The 15,845-nt window shown below is 43.9% G+C and overlaps 1 protein-coding gene across 1 annotated transcript in view; it reads left to right on the top strand.

Moving 5' to 3' along the window:
* The first annotated feature begins 4,957 nt into the window (after window positions 1-4,957).
* Window positions 4,958-15,845, top strand: part of LOC142213236 (choline kinase alpha-like) — a 30,473-nt gene continuing 19,585 nt past the window's right edge. The window contains exons 1-2 of the mRNA XM_075281517.1: window positions 4,958-5,344; window positions 12,889-12,997. Of these exons, the coding sequence (XP_075137618.1) occupies window positions 5,082-5,344; window positions 12,889-12,997 (372 nt within the window). The 5' untranslated portion in view covers window positions 4,958-5,081. The remainder of the gene's footprint in view (window positions 5,345-12,888; window positions 12,998-15,845) is intronic.

The following is a 15,845-nucleotide window of genomic DNA, read 5'->3' as shown; positions in this document are numbered from 1 at the left end:
TTGTACTGAATTTACCTTATTCGATCTCACAATAGGTGTGGGTGTAATATACATTAAATTAATTAAACTGCAGTTTCTGGAGTCCATTAGGTAAGCATGAATTTCATCTTAAGGGGCAACAAAGGGGCTCGGTGGTTAGCACTGCAGTCTTGCAGCACTGAAGTCCTGGATTTGAATCCCACCAGGGACAACATCTGCAAGGAGTTTGTATGTTCTCCCCGTGTGGATTTCCTCCCATTCTACAAAAAAGACATACTGATAGGAAAAAAAAGTACATTGTGATCCCTATATGGGGCTCACAATCTACATAAAAAAAAAAAAATAAAAAAAAAAGAATATCATCTTGTTGATTCCTCTGGGGGTAAATACATCTGGGTAAAATTATTCTGCATGTAACATAACGCCTAAAAGGAGTAAAGATGGGAGAGTCACTGGTTGAGAAAGACCTGGGTGTACTTGTAGATCATAGATTCAATAACAGCATGCAATGTTAACCCCTTAAGGACACAGCCTTAAAGTACCTTAAAGGGAGTCTATCAGCTCCCACAGTCACTGAAAACCACTGGTATAGTAATGCACATGATACGATTCCAATTCCAAGCACACCTTCCAAATGCTGATGAGCCACTGGGATGCCTGAAAAAACCTGTTTAAGGGTGCATTCACACTAAGTATACACTGAGCTGATTCTGAACGTAAAACACGTTCAGAATCAGTGCGTACAAAGCAAATCCCATTCATTTCAATGGGAGCCGGCATACGAGCGCTACTCATTGAAATGAATGGGCTGCTTTTTTCTCTATTGATTTCAATGTGATACAAGCATATCACATTGAAACCAATAGGGAAAAATCAGCTCAGCATATACTTAGTGTGAATGCACCCTTGAGAGATATGTAAATCAGCTTCACGGAGCACAGGGGCCATTGCCATCAGTCCCCATTCACACCTGCTTAATTAATAAATACGTCCATCCAGGCTTCTTGTTTTGCCTCCCTGGGCAGTGAAAGAGTAGCATCATCAGCCCTGCTATCACTGAGCACTGCGCCAAAATCCCGCACAAGCAGATTATGCTCCTGTAGTACTATAGGAGCACACTACACATGCTCGAAATTTCACTGACAGCATCAAAATCTTGTACATGTGCAGTACGCTCTTGTCGTACTATACAATAGGAGCGTACTGCACGTGCGCGAGATTTCAGCGCGGTACTTGCTCTTCACTGTTTCTAACCTCCATGCCTTCATGTCTCAGTTTGTCCAAATACCTATTGGTAAAAACAATACTTATTGGTAGCGTAGAAACACATACATAGAGAATATAAGTTTTATTAATGACAAATAAAAAATATAAAAATATACAAAAACAGCACAAAAAAGTACTAGTAACAGAGGTCTGTTTAAATTTAGTAAACAGTCAAAAGCTTCTCCAAAAGATATATATATATATATATATATATATATATATATATATAATGAAATATGTTTATAAGATGAATGCAAAAAGATATGTCTAAACATGAAGACATGCCTAAGAAATATACATTATAAGAGCCTTATAAGACCCCATGAGGGCTAATAGAAAAAGTAATGACTCATGTGACTCTAAATGGTAAATAAGCACACTTGGTATGGGTCTATTACCTCAAACCTATGGTTAATATGTCTGAGGGGGTTGCCTTTGGCTCCGTCCATACTCTATTGTGTTTATTTTCTGCTATGTTTGTTTCATAGTTATTAACCTTAAGGAAATGCAGACATTTTTCATTTTTTTCTCCTTACCTTCCAAAAGCCATAACTTACTCATTTTTCTGTCTATGTAGTCTGATGAGGGCTTGATTTTTGCATGACCAGTTGTACTTCAAAATGGTACCATTTATTATTTTGTACAATGTACTGGGAAGCAGGAAAAAAATTCACAATGAGGTGGAATTGAGAAAAAAATGCAGTGCTGACATTTTCATAGTTACATAGTAGATGAGGTTGGATAAAGACATTAGTGCATCAAGTCCAACCTATAACCCTACAGTCCCCTATAGTGTTGATCCAGGGGAAGGCAAAAAACCCCATGAGGCTCATGCCAATTGCCCTATTTCAGAGGAAAAAATTCCTTCCCGACTCCAAATCTGGCAGTCAGTATAAAAACCCTGGATCAACGTGTCCACTTTTGGGTTTTGTTTTTATGGCATCCACTCTATGATAAAATACTGTGTTAGCTTAATTCGTCAGGTCAGTTCAATCATGGGGATACCAATTTTATATAGTTTTTTCCTGTTTTAATAACTTTACAAAAATTCTAAATTTTCATGAAAAAAAATTCTTTAAATTACCATATTCTGACCTCTATAACTTTTTAATATTTCCATGTATGGAGCTGTGTAAGGTGTCTTTTTTTGCGAGACAATATGTAGTTTTTATTGCTACCATGATGGGGAATGTACCGTATATACTCGAGTATAAGCCGACCCGAATATAAGCCGAGGCCCCTAATTTTACCACAAAAAACTGGGAAAACTTATTGACTCGAGTATAAGCCGAGGGGGTGGGCGGGGTGGGGGGAATGCAGCAGCTACTGGAAAATTTCAAAAATTAAAATGGTCGGAGTTTTTGGGTGCAGTAGTTTCTGGGTGCTGGGGAGGGGGTGTTTTGGTTGTCTGTCTGCCCCTTCCTTGAGCTTGAAGACTGAGTTTCCCCCCCCCACTTGGAGTTCAGCCTGGCTGTATATAGGGTATCTGCAGTGCTCCTATTAACCCCTTCCCGACAGAACAGGAGCGCTGCAGATCCCCTATATTCAGTAGGCCGGGCACTGTCAGACACAGGGATACCTAATGTGTCATTTTCTACTTTTATATGTATTCTAGGGAAAGGAGATTCTATACATAACTATTGCGGCTGGTCATAGACCCCCCCCCCAAAAAAAAAAAAAAAAAAAGTCATTTTCGGACTCGGGGATGCCTAATGTGTTCATGTTCACTTTTATTTATTTATAATTATATTATATTATATGTGATCTAGGGAAAGGGGGGTGATTTAAACTTTTAGGGTTTTTTAAATTTTTTAAAAACTTTTTTCTGTTTTTTCTGTGCTGTGAGAAAACTCTCCAGCGCCACCTTCTTCTTGTTCTCCACCTCAAATACATCCACAGTAGTGATAAATGCTCTCTGTTCCCTTGTGCTTGACTTTATTTTACTTGAGACTCCTTGTATCACTGTTATTTACGTGCAGTGAATCTGTGAACAAACTACATTTCCCATGATTCATTTGTCTGCTCACTCTCTGTGTTTGCAATCTCACCTCCCCACCCTCTGTGAGCAGCAAACAAAACGTCACAGTATCATGTGACCTCGGTGGTGGGAGTGATTTATCCTGCTTTCCATGCAAGATCCTTCGTCGTCTTCTATGTAGTGATCTATACAGAGCAAGGGCTGCAGCTCCCTGTGTCTATCATATCATAGATCTACTGTGCACATGGAGATCGATGATAGACACAGGGAGCTGCAGCCCCTGCTCTGTATAGATCACTACATAGAAGACGACGAAGGATCTTGTAGTGACGTCATCACAGGGAAAAGCCAATCACAGAGCAGTAGTGACGTCATCACAGGGACAAGCCAATCACAGAGCAGTAGTTTACTGCTGACAGGCTCCCTTTGATGTTTTCTGTGTGTGGTGTCGTGACACTGTGATGTCAGACTTTCCCACTGTCAAAACGCAGCGCTGCACCTCCCATGAGGCGAACTGAAGCGACCGCTTCAGGCGGCGCTATGCCAGGGCCCCGGGGAAGGCAGCATTTTTGCTGACCTAAGCCAGTCCAGGACAAGCTGTCCTGGACTGGCTTAGCGTCACTGAGCGGTGGATTGGGGAGGCCCTGTGGACGCAGCGCTGCTCCAGTGGCCTCCCCTCACGCTCCGGCGGAGAGCAGGTCCTCTCTGTGCCTGCTCTCTGCCTGCTAACGCCGCTCCGCCCAGCCCCCCTTCGCTCCGCCCTCTCCTCCCGGTGGGGGGGGGACTTTCTGTCGTCCGCCTCGGGCGGCGAAAAAGGCAGGTTCACCCCTGGTCCAAAGGCACATTCAGGGGATGGGATGAGGGTGATTAAAAGGGGCAGAACTTTCTTCAATGGGGTATGGTCTGAGAGAAGTGGGTTGGTGTTTACCTCCCAAAAAATCGTCAGGACAATTAAGTTGTCAAGTAAGGCAGAAGCCTAGAGCAATATTTTTGTGTCAAGGTCACCTATAAAATAAAAAAGGGAATTTACAGGGGACTGATGGGCCAATGTCCTTCCCACCGTGGTGCCCTAAGGCTAGTAGACGCGTCAGTCCCCCGGCCCACAATTAGTATTCTGCTCCCTCTCCCATAGACCCTACAGATATGGGGAGAAGCCGCACAAATAACATTATTCCTCAGCTGTCCATCATATGTACAAGGCAAGGCTTGTTATACTGAAGAGATGAGGGGCCTCACACATCTGCCTCCATAGGCCCTGATATCGCTCAGAATGACTGTGTGTGTCTAACAGACAGGAGGAGGCCTCGGGATTATGGCCCTGACTGAATGTCCCTCTGAATGTCCCTCTGAATGTCCCTCTGAATGTCCGTCTGAATGTCCCTCTGAATGTCCCTCTGAATGTCCCTCTGAATGTCCCTCTGAATGTCCCTCTGAGCCTCCAGTCCCCAATGTCTGGGCTATATTCACACAGCTACTTGGCAAACCTATGTCTGTAACCATAGAAACTGCAGCAGCAGCCGTGACAAGAAATAAAGAAGCCAGTGTGTAATACCTGCGGCGGCCACACGTGTCTCCACGGCAACCAAGAGCTAGAGCCTGGCTCCGGCTCCTGGAATGTCGGCAGCGGTGGTGGGAGGAGCCAGTGAGGGCCCGTGCGCGGAGGCTTTGTGTCGTCATGCGGAGACTCTATATAAGGGAGAACTCCACGGTGTGTCTGTTAGAGGAAAGCTGATAGTGGAGCAGCGCGGTGCCTGTCCTCATTAATAAACAGTCCTGACACTCGTATCTACTACACCCTGTGCACACTGCGCGCTCTCGCTCTCTCATTTAGGGACGTTTTTGTTTCTTTTCTACCAGGATGAAGACGAAATTCTCGTGCGCGGAAGAGCTGCCGACTTCTCTGGGGCTACTGATCAGCTCGGCCGGAGGGCTGGTGACGGGCCAGAGAGTGGCGGAGTCCGTGGTGGCGGAGACCCGAGACAAAGACGAGGAAAGCTGCAGGCAGAAGGAAGACGAGCCAGATGCCCGCACTAGGCGCAAGGCTTACCGCTGGTGCAAGGAGTTCCTGCCCGGGGCGTGGAGGTTTCTGGAGGAGGAGCGCTTCCAGATCAGCGTTATACGGTCAGTGCTGGGGCTGCCATATGTTACTAGTGCCCATCCCCCTATATTACTAGTGCCCGCTGACATACATTACCAGTGCCCTCCTATATTACTAGTGCCCACTACCATACATTACTAGTGCCCGCCCTCCTATGTTACTAGTGCCCACTGCCATACATTACTAGTGCCCACTGCCATACATTACTAGTGCCCGCCCTCCTATATTACTAGTGCCCACTGCCATACATTACTAGTGCCCGCCCTCCTATATTACTAGTGCCCACTGGCATACATTACTAGTGCCCGCCCTCCTATATTACTAGTGCCCACTGCCATACATTACTAGTGCCCGCCCTCCTATATTACTAGTGCCCGCTGACATACATTACCAGTGCCCTCCTATGTTACTAGTGCCCACTACCATACATTACTAGTGCCCGCCCTCCTATGTTACTAGTGCCCACTGCCATACATTACTAGTGCCCACTGCCATACATTACTAGTGCCCGCCCTCCTATATTACTAGTGCCCACTGCCATACATTACTAGTGCCCGCCCTCCTATATTACTAGTGCCCACTGGCATACATTACTAGTGCCCGCCCTCCTATATTACTAGTGCCCACTGCCATACATTACTAGTGCCCGCCCTCCTATATTACTAGTGCCCGCTGACATACATTACCAGTGCCCTCCTATGTTACTAGTGCCCACTACCATACATTACTAGTGCCCGCCCTCCTATGTTACTAGTGCCCACTGCCATACATTACTAGTGCCCACTGCCATACATTACTAGTGCCCGCCCTCCTATATTACTAGTGCCCACTGCCATACATTACTAGTGCCCGCCCTCCTATATTACTAGTGCCCACTGCCATACATTACTAGTGCCCGCCCTCCTATATTACTAGTGCCCACTGCCATACATTACTAGTACCCATCCTATATTACTAGTGCCCACTGCCATACATTACTAGTGCCCGCCCTCCTATATTACTAGTGCCCACTGCCATACATTACTAGTGCCCTCCCTCCTATATTACTAGTGCCCACTACCATACATTACTAGTGCCCGCCCTCCTATGTTACTAGTGCCCTCTGTCATACATTACTAGTGCCCACTGGCATACATTACTAGTGCCCGCCCTCCTATATTACTAGTGCCCACTGCCATACATTACTAGTGCCCACTGCCATACATTACTAGTACCTGGCCTGCTATATTACTAGTGCCCACTGCCATACATTACTAGTGCCCGCCCTCCTATATTACTAGTGCCCACTGCCATACATTACTAGTGCCCTCCCTCCTATATTACTAGTGCCCACTGCCATACATTACTAGTGCCCTCCCTCCTATATTACTAGTGCCCACTACCATACATTACTAGTGCCCGCCCTCCTATGTTACTAGTGCCCTTCCTATGTTACTAGTGCCCTCTGTCATACATTACTAGTGCCCACTGGCATACATTACTAGTGCCCGCCCTCCTATATTACTAGTGCCCACTGCCATACATTACTAGTGCCCACTGCCATACATTACTAGTGCCCGCCCTCCTATATTACTAGTGCCCACTGCCATACATTACTAGTACCTGGCCTGCTATATTACTAGTGCCCACTGCCATACATTACTAGTGCCCGCCCTCCTATATTACTAGTGCCCACTGCCATACATTACTAGTGCCCGCCCTCCTATGTTACTAGTGCACACTGACATACATTACTAGTACCCACTGCCATACATTACTAGTGCCCACTGCCATACATTACTAGTACCTGGCCTCCTATATTACTAGTGCCCACTGCCATACATTACTAGTGCCCACTGCCATACATTACTAGTGCCCGCCCTCCTATGTTACTAGTGCACACTGACATACATTACTAGTACCCACTGCCATACATTACTAGTGCCCACTGCCATACATTACTAGTACCTGGCCTCCTATATTACTAGTGCCCACTGCCATACATTACTAGTGCCCACTGTCATACATTACTAGTGCCCACTGCCATACATTACTAGTACCTGGCCTCCTATATTACTAGTGCCCACTGCCATACATTACTAGTGCCCATCCTCCTATATTACTAGTGCCCACTGTCATACATTACTAGTGCCCGTCCTATATTAGTAGTGCCCACTGCCATACATTACTAGTGCCCATCCTCCTATGATACTAGTGCCCACTATCATATATTACTAGTGCCTTGTCATACATTACTAGTGCCCTCTGTCATACATTACTAGTGCCCGCTGCCATGTATTACTAGTGCCTGTTGTCATACATCCTAGTTCCCACTGTCATACATTCGTACCCGTCCTCATACATTACTAGTGCTCCTTATTGTATATATTACTGGTGCCCTCTGTCATACATTACTGATATCAGACATTACTAGTGCCCACTGTTGTACATTACTAGTACCCGTTGTAATATGGATGACTGCCCTCTCCAGAGACCTTGGAGTGCTTGTATTGTGTGTCACTGTGTTGTATCACATGGTCTTGTGTCATCCTTCCCTTCTTCTTTCTTGAAGGCTGTGTGTATAAATACATGCTCTATTTATTCACTTTAAATGGAACATGACACATATAAAATCCTATTCAATCTATTATAGTGATGAAGGAGCTGAATAGATTGATATAAAGGTATGTGGGAAAAGATTCAGTATAACCTGTCATTTATTTATTGAGTTCTTTTTATGCTGAGAAGACGGCGGTCCTATAAGTGACTGACAGCGATCTCTGTATGCGTGGTCATATGGGGGGGGGGTCTATCAATCACTGATAGGACCCCTCATTGACTACTCAGAATAGAAGGAGCATAGATTTTAATAGACACGTGACAGGTTATACTGAATCTTTCCCAATAAAACTATATATCAATCTCGACTCCTTCTGATCTATAACGTGCTGACTCCAGATTGAATAGCCTATTCCATGTATTCCATAAGTTATATCACAAAAAGTATGTATCCTCTATCTTTAAGATATCCCAAGAACTAAGGATGTTTCCGCCATTGTGAATTCAGCCTGACCACAGCCAGACTGAATGAAGGGCTGTTGCTTGGTTGATGGGGCTCTCATTCACCTCATATCAATGGGTGGTGCCAGAGATAGCGATATTTTGGCCATCTCCAACGTTCCCATTGAAGTGAATGGGGGTATGGGTTCATCTGCCCACCAGGCCATACCCCTACTTTCGGCCTGGCTGACTTTGCAACAGGGGGAACATACACTTCATTTTCATACTCAGTGGGGGTCTCAGCAGTCAGATTCCCACCGATAAAGTACAATATTTATCCTCTACCCTATAGAAAGTGGATAAATACTTTCCATAGCGTAACCCCTTTAAGATCTGTCTAGTGGAATTAACCTGCGATTCCACTTTCATAGAGATCCTGTAAAATTTTAACGGCCATTGTTAGTCAGGCCATCTGTAGGCTAAATCAATGGAATCCCAATTCCCTATACTTGATCCACCTTTGTAGTCCGTCAGGGTGTGGTCAGTACAATTTACATACCGCACGTTCATAGGTTGGGGCCCGCAGCAGTGAGATTTTTCTGCTTTAATGTTGCAGTGCCGTCCAGTATCATGTAAAGGGTTAATAGACGTAATACATAGAACAATTCCCAATTCAGAAGCCTGGAGATGTGAGCTGATATGGAGAGGTGACTCATGCAGATTCTTCTGGTAGAATAGTCCTCTCAGGTTGGCTGTTGCAGTTTCCTGCCGTCCGTTTAGTATGAGACATGTTTGACACTCAGTGTTGATGTCACAAGTTAATCGTCGTAGGTCATAGAATCTCCAATTGAGGTTTAGTCTTCTTTTCTGCCGATACCAATTTAGCTTTTTCCTCAGTCATAGTGTTTGATGACGTGTAACTTACGTGAGATTAGTCAGTGACTCGCGTCTTTGAATGACGCTATGGACTGTACATCTTGTTCTACTGTGCGGGCACTAAGTGTACTGTCCTCTGCTCAGTGTGCATGTGCCTTGAGTTGTTGGACTCATCTTACATTATTAAATTTAAAGGTTTGAAGGTTTTTAAATAGGGTAAAGAATTTTTTTCTAGTACTTTGCTGTTCAATGTCAACTCTCATGGTGATGGCTATGAGACTTTCCATGGACAGTATAAGACACCAGGTTTCCAGATCTGCTAGCCCACTTCTCTGTCCTCACTTGCCAGAGATCAATCCCCGTGGACTTAGTCATGGAAAACAGAATTCCTTCCCTGATTTACATTTTTGGCAGTTGTCTGGTGTAGCGTAACTCTCCATTTGGAAAACAGAAGTGACCTTGTAGTCCAGCACAGTATGTTACATATTTACAGTGTAGTCAAACACTGCTACATTATATGTTGAGGACATACCCTATATATGACGTACTTTGGAGCCCACACAGTTGTAACCTACGTAGTTCCTAAGTCGTGTCTCAGGACTGTATGACAAAGTTTATTTCTCGCCTAGATAAGGTTTACAGCCCTCAAATTGATGGACCTTTAGGGTTATTTGGTGACTATAGGTGAAATTTAAAGTGCTTGGCATGTTAACTTGCTGTTTTAGTTAGTGTAGCAAGTATCTGTCCAGTAAAGTAGGTCAGCATTATGAAAGATCACCCTGACCTTCTAACAATAACCTTTTGTGTAAAGGTTAAGTGACCTAATTCAGTCCAAAGTAATCCTGTTTAAATAGTTACTGTTCTAGGGGAGGGGGGTTGGTGCCTCCATTGTTTACATAGGGAGAGCTCTGTCCTTTAACACTTGAGGAGCCGACTGTGAAGACAGAGGTAGACAGATATATAGCTTAGAATGCAAAAATTCAGGTCTATTGCCAAGGTCAACACTATAAAGCCTACACAATGTGAATAATGGGAGTGTCTTTTACATGTTCAGTCTAGAGCTCGTTACGGTTCTGAAGCAAAAATATAAATATTGTTATGGAAATAAATCTCTAGTTAAATCCTGAGTTAACCCGGAAAAAAAAAAAATGTTTGTCAGCTTCTCACTCTTGCATGTCTTACTCTCTGTGTAGTATGAGGAACAGATTAAAGGGGTATTCCCACGTCGCATACTAAGCAGTCTTCACTGCTGTAAAATCTTCTTTCTTCCTGGTTTCTTGCATCATTTGGTGGGTGGGGTTTCACATGCAACCTGCCGTTTAGCTCCGCCCCCAAATTAGCATGTAGCTCTGCCCACCCATATTGGACTATGAAGTACAGGCAGCAGCAACTCCATTTTGTGTTATATACAGAGACTGCCTGTCTCTGCCATAATGAACACAACTGAATTAGCTAGCCTGATAACTGGGAGAACAGAAGAAATGAAAGCAGCTCCTCTCCCCTATCTGAGTGCAGGACCTAGGTCACGTGGTGTAGACACAGGAATAGCTAGATACACAGGCTCGCTCCGTGCACTTAGCCCCTCCTCCCTCCCCCTGAGAGCAGCAGATACATCACTTGACTTTTGAGCAGATAAGTCAGGGCTGTGGCCACAAAGAATTGAATAAAGTAAGATATGTGGACAAACAAAGCAGTTTTGCTGAAGCAGTGTATTTAGGAAAAGTCTTACATCCACATTAACAAGCAGTATAGATAGGATCCTTTTGATGGGACAACCCCTTTAATGAAATACTGAAAAGAATCCAGAACATGAAGAAGTGAAAAACGCATGAGACAAAAATGTCATGTGGTTGTAACAGCTATAATAATAATAATAAAAACAAAACTGGATCAGGCTTTTTGACAATGCATGCATTTTTCTGTGAATTTTTTTATGCAGTTTTAAGGCCAGTGCTCCATGTTGCAAAAATACTGCTTTTAAAGGGATTCTACCATTAAAACACATTTTTTTCTCGTTGACACGCAGGAATAGCCTTAAGAAAGGCTATTCTTCTCATACATTTAGATGTCTTCTCCGCGCCGCCGTTCGGTAGAAATCCCGATTTTCGTCGGTATGCAAATGAGTTCTCTCACAGCACTGGGGGCGTCCCCAATGCTGCGAGAGAACTCTCCAGTGACGCCTCCATCTTCTCGAGGAACGTCCTCTTCACGTGTCTTCTTCCGGCGCAGGCAGTCAAACTTGTAGGCCTCGGGCCGAGCCAACTGCGCATGCCCGCTCGCCACAAGAAAATGGCCGCTTATTTACTGTGTGGCCATTTTTCTTGTGGCTGCGGGCATGCGCAGTCGGCTCTGCCTGAGGCCTACAAGTTTAACCACCTGCGCCGGAAGAAGACGTATGAAAAGGATTAGAGATGAGTGAGTACTGTTCGGATCAGCTGATCCGAACAGCACGCTCCATAGAAATGAATGGATGCACCTGGTACTTCCGCTTTGATGGCGGCCGGCTGCTTAACCCCCCGCGTGCCGGCTACGTCCATTCATTTCTATGCGAGCGTGCTGTTCAGATCGGCTGATCCGAACAGTACTCGCTCATCTCTAAAAAGGATGTTCCTGAAGAAGATGGAGGCGTCGCTGGAGAGTTCTCTCGCAGCATTGGGGACCTCCCCCAGTCCTGCAAGAGAACTTATTTGCATTAACAGTACCTACAAAATAATAATAATAATAATAATTAATTTTATTTCTTGTGTCACCCCCTGCTACCTCATAGATTGTAAGCTCTTGCGAGCAGGGCCCTCAGTCCCATTTTGTGAAATGACTTTCTTTGTAATGCATCTTTCTGTCTGTATTTGAACCCTACAAATTGTACAGCGCTGCGGAATATGTTGGCGCTATAGAAATAAAATGTATTATTATTATAAATGTGCCTTAGGAGCGTGTCTTCAGCTCCGGGAGCGCTGCTTTTCCTGCTCAAGTAGGATGGGTGATGTCAGAGCTGCAATAAATAAAACCACCTTTTTTAAAAAACACATTTTGAACCTCGGTCTTAGTCATAGCATACTGACATTGTTGTTAAAATGTCTTAAATAGTTATAAAATCTGTGCCTTCTGGCAAAAAAAAGTGTAGGAGGTTTTCACAGTTAATTTTACTGGTTATCCAGCCAGGAACCTTTTTTTTCTAATAATGACTTCTTATTCAGTAATCCATCACCGCTCCCATTCCAGTGCGTTCCAGGTCCCCTGCTGGTCTCTACTTCCTGTCCACCACCACTTGTATTATGTTCTTAAGGCTCAGTCGTGTGCTATATGGAAAACGGTTCAGTTTCAACCGCAGATATCGGGTCGGGCACTGCCCACATGATCTCGGTTCTGACCTGCTGATTCACACCTTTTCAGTGAACCAGAGATCAGGATCTGAAAACATTTCTAGGAGAACCTTGACCTGACTTCCATAGGAATGCATTGAGAATCCTGACTTTTGGGAAATACACCTCTGCATCAGCTGCTGGAGAGAACGCCTGACCCAATATCTTTAGACATTATACATCTAAATCTCCGAAACGGAAACAATGGAGCCAAAATAAGCCAGACATTAAAATGATAGCAGACCCTGATAATGCAGATGTGAATAGGGTTTTATTGTAAAGGAAACCATTTTAAGGCATCTCCTCTAGGTTGGACTGTGTCTAACCAAATTGTCCTGTTTTTATTTTAGAGGTGGCCTGAGTAACATGCTGTTTCATTGCTCCTTACCAGAAGATGAGATCTGTTTAGGCAATGAACCCCGAAGTGTTCTGCTCCGGTTATATGGCGCCATCTTACAGGTGGGTGAACTCCTTAGTCGTTCCTTTATTATAAATGTCCAGTTGGAGCATGCAGGTTCCCTGGCAGATTGCCTGACAAGTCAAATTGCTCTACTATTGGTACCATTGATCCAGTTTAACTATAATAGGATATTGTCATACATATGAAATAACTGCTTATCATGTTCTTCCGGAATTGTGTATACTGCTACATTAATATAAAATGTATCATTATTTACTGCTCCTCACTTTATCTGATCTCTAGAATCCAAATTGACCTATAGAAAAGTAAGCTTAGTTTATAATACACAGTTTTATAGACTATCCCCATGTTGCCCGATGAGCAATGACATTTTCTATGAAACACAATTGTTAATTGGAAATTTATTTACTCATTTTACCTCCAATTCTAGAAAATGATATGTTAGACTTGAACCTGGGCTCTGAGACCTCCCCCCTCCCACCATTTTCTAAAGTAAATCTGATTAAATGCTTGAGAGTGCGGATCATCTTTAACTCCTGACAGCTTTTCTTTCCACTACACTTAAGAAAGCTAAAGACGTCTCATAGGATTGTATTATATCTTTTGGCAGTCATTCACTTTTTTAAAGCCAAAAATATCAATGCCCTAAATCATAGGGATTGTCTTATTGAAGGGATTGACTGTGCCCCTAGGGCTGTCTCCAATGTCAGTGCCCTAAATCATAGGGATTGTCTTATTGAAGGGATTGGCTGTGCCCCTAGGGCTATGTCTACAATGTCCCCACAAATCTCACAAATAAGGTGCTTGAATTTTTTAAGACGTTGCACAGATGACCATGTTTATAATTTTACCTAAATTAAATAGAAAACTTTCACTGTTCACACCAATTGGACATTAGTGACGCATCTATATAATGTGCCACTAATATAATGTGCCACTAATATAATGTGCCACTATATAATGTGCCACTAATGTCTATCACAATGCACTACACAAAGACCAGACAAGCATGCAAATTTCACCTGGACTGGTGACCCATCTAATGTGTATTGAAGTTTGTCCAACATGTCAGATCCTTTGTTCTCAATGAAAATAAACCATTGCCGGAGATATATGACAACAGCTTATTCCCCTCTCCCCATACAGAGCAAAGTGTGCATGTGTCTTAGAAGTTCAGACAGAATAGCAGTCATGTATATTCAACCAGCTAAACAGCTATTGGACATTTATGGCCAGCTTTAGACTGCTTAATATTTGCAAACTATGAGGGGGGGGGGGGTCTCAGTTCCCAAGTTCCCACCAATGAAAGCCTCTGACATATCAGGCATTTACTATATCCTGATTTATGCTTCATAAACTTTTAATGGGTTATAATTTAAGTTAAAAAGTGATAATTGCCTCTGTTATAAGGGCTCTTGACACTACAATCCGTGGCGGAGGTCATAATTGTGTGCTTTCCAGATTCGGTATTTCCGGGCTGATGGGTGGCGTTGTAATTCAGAAGAAATGGCTGGAGACCGTAGATTGGTCATGCCAGGTTTAGAGGTAAAAGCTACTTTACCCCACTAAGCCTTTGTATCTCTTATGGGTAAGTTTAAGAGATTTCTTTACAATAGAGGACATTGATATTCCACCAAATTCAGCAAATACCAGAATGTGGAGGGGTTTATTAATGCCCTGGAATCTTGTACTCTTAATCTCCTAGCTGTATATATGTAGAGTACCTTTCACCATTTCCACAAAACTCAAGCTATTTGCATCCTTTAATAGGCACCGCTCCGCTGATTCTGGCGTAGTTAGAATTTTTTTTTTAGTCTTTACCATTTACAAGTGATCAAGGCATATAGTTTTGGTGCCTGATATGCTAACTATACCCTCTATTGTCAAGTGGGGGGCTAGGAAGGCACAATTCTGAGCTCTGACACTGTCTTCCTCTGGTGCTGGGAGTCACGCCCCATGTCTGCTCTTCCCTGACACCACCCACTTGACTTTGGAGAGTCTGCCAACTCTACTGGATATATCAGGCACTAAAATTAACTCCACTGACTGCTCGGAAACAGTGGGGTCAGAGAAAAAACTCTAACCCCTCATTCACATCTGCATTTGTATTCTGTTTGGGGGAGTCCGCATGGGGACCCCCCTTCCCGAACGGAATACCAAACACACTGGCGAGCAGTGTGCGGTGAAAGCATACGGATCCCCATAATGGGGTCCGTGTGCTTGCCACCAGATCTCCGCAGGGAACATGCGGACAGGAAAGTAGTTTACAATCTACTTTCCTGTCCGCATGATTCGTGCGGACAGTGTGCGGCAAGCACACGGACCCCATAATGGTCTATGAGGTCCATGTGCTTTCACTGCACACCGGTTGCCAGTGCCTTTGGTATTCCGGTCAGGGGGGTCCCCATGCAGACTCCCCCGAACGGAATACAACCGCAGTGGGGTTACTGTTCTGGAATCAATGGAGGGAGCTTATTAAAAGATGAAAAGGGCTCGAGTTGATGGAAGTGACATACAAATAAGTCAATCATTAGGCTTTGTAAACCCAATTTTTGTTTCTCCAGTTGGATTTATGAAGTCTTTGTGGTTATTGTTGACTTTGGCAGCGTCTTTATTTACCTGTGGGTGCTTTCCCCAGTCGGTCATTATTCAAAGTCCATGCCAAGAGAGCAGAGTGGCCTGGACTTTGATAATGTCAATTATGTTCACTGAAACGATCCACTTTCCTATCATGGTTAGTCACACATCTCTTCTTGAATCATTCACTTTCGTAACACGCCCAGGTAAAGATGTTCATAGATTTCCTGCCCAGTAATCATTCGGTGTGCACGAGGGTTCTTTTCCATTGACACTGAACTCTGAACTGCCATTAAATATCCATGTCTA

This window comes from Leptodactylus fuscus, chromosome 7 (assembly GCF_031893055.1).
Source record: "Leptodactylus fuscus isolate aLepFus1 chromosome 7, aLepFus1.hap2, whole genome shotgun sequence".
NCBI classification, from domain to species: Eukaryota; Metazoa; Chordata; class Amphibia; order Anura; family Leptodactylidae; genus Leptodactylus; species Leptodactylus fuscus.
The sequence above is the reverse complement of the archived record's forward strand: the minus strand, read 5'-3'. Positions and strand labels throughout refer to the sequence as shown.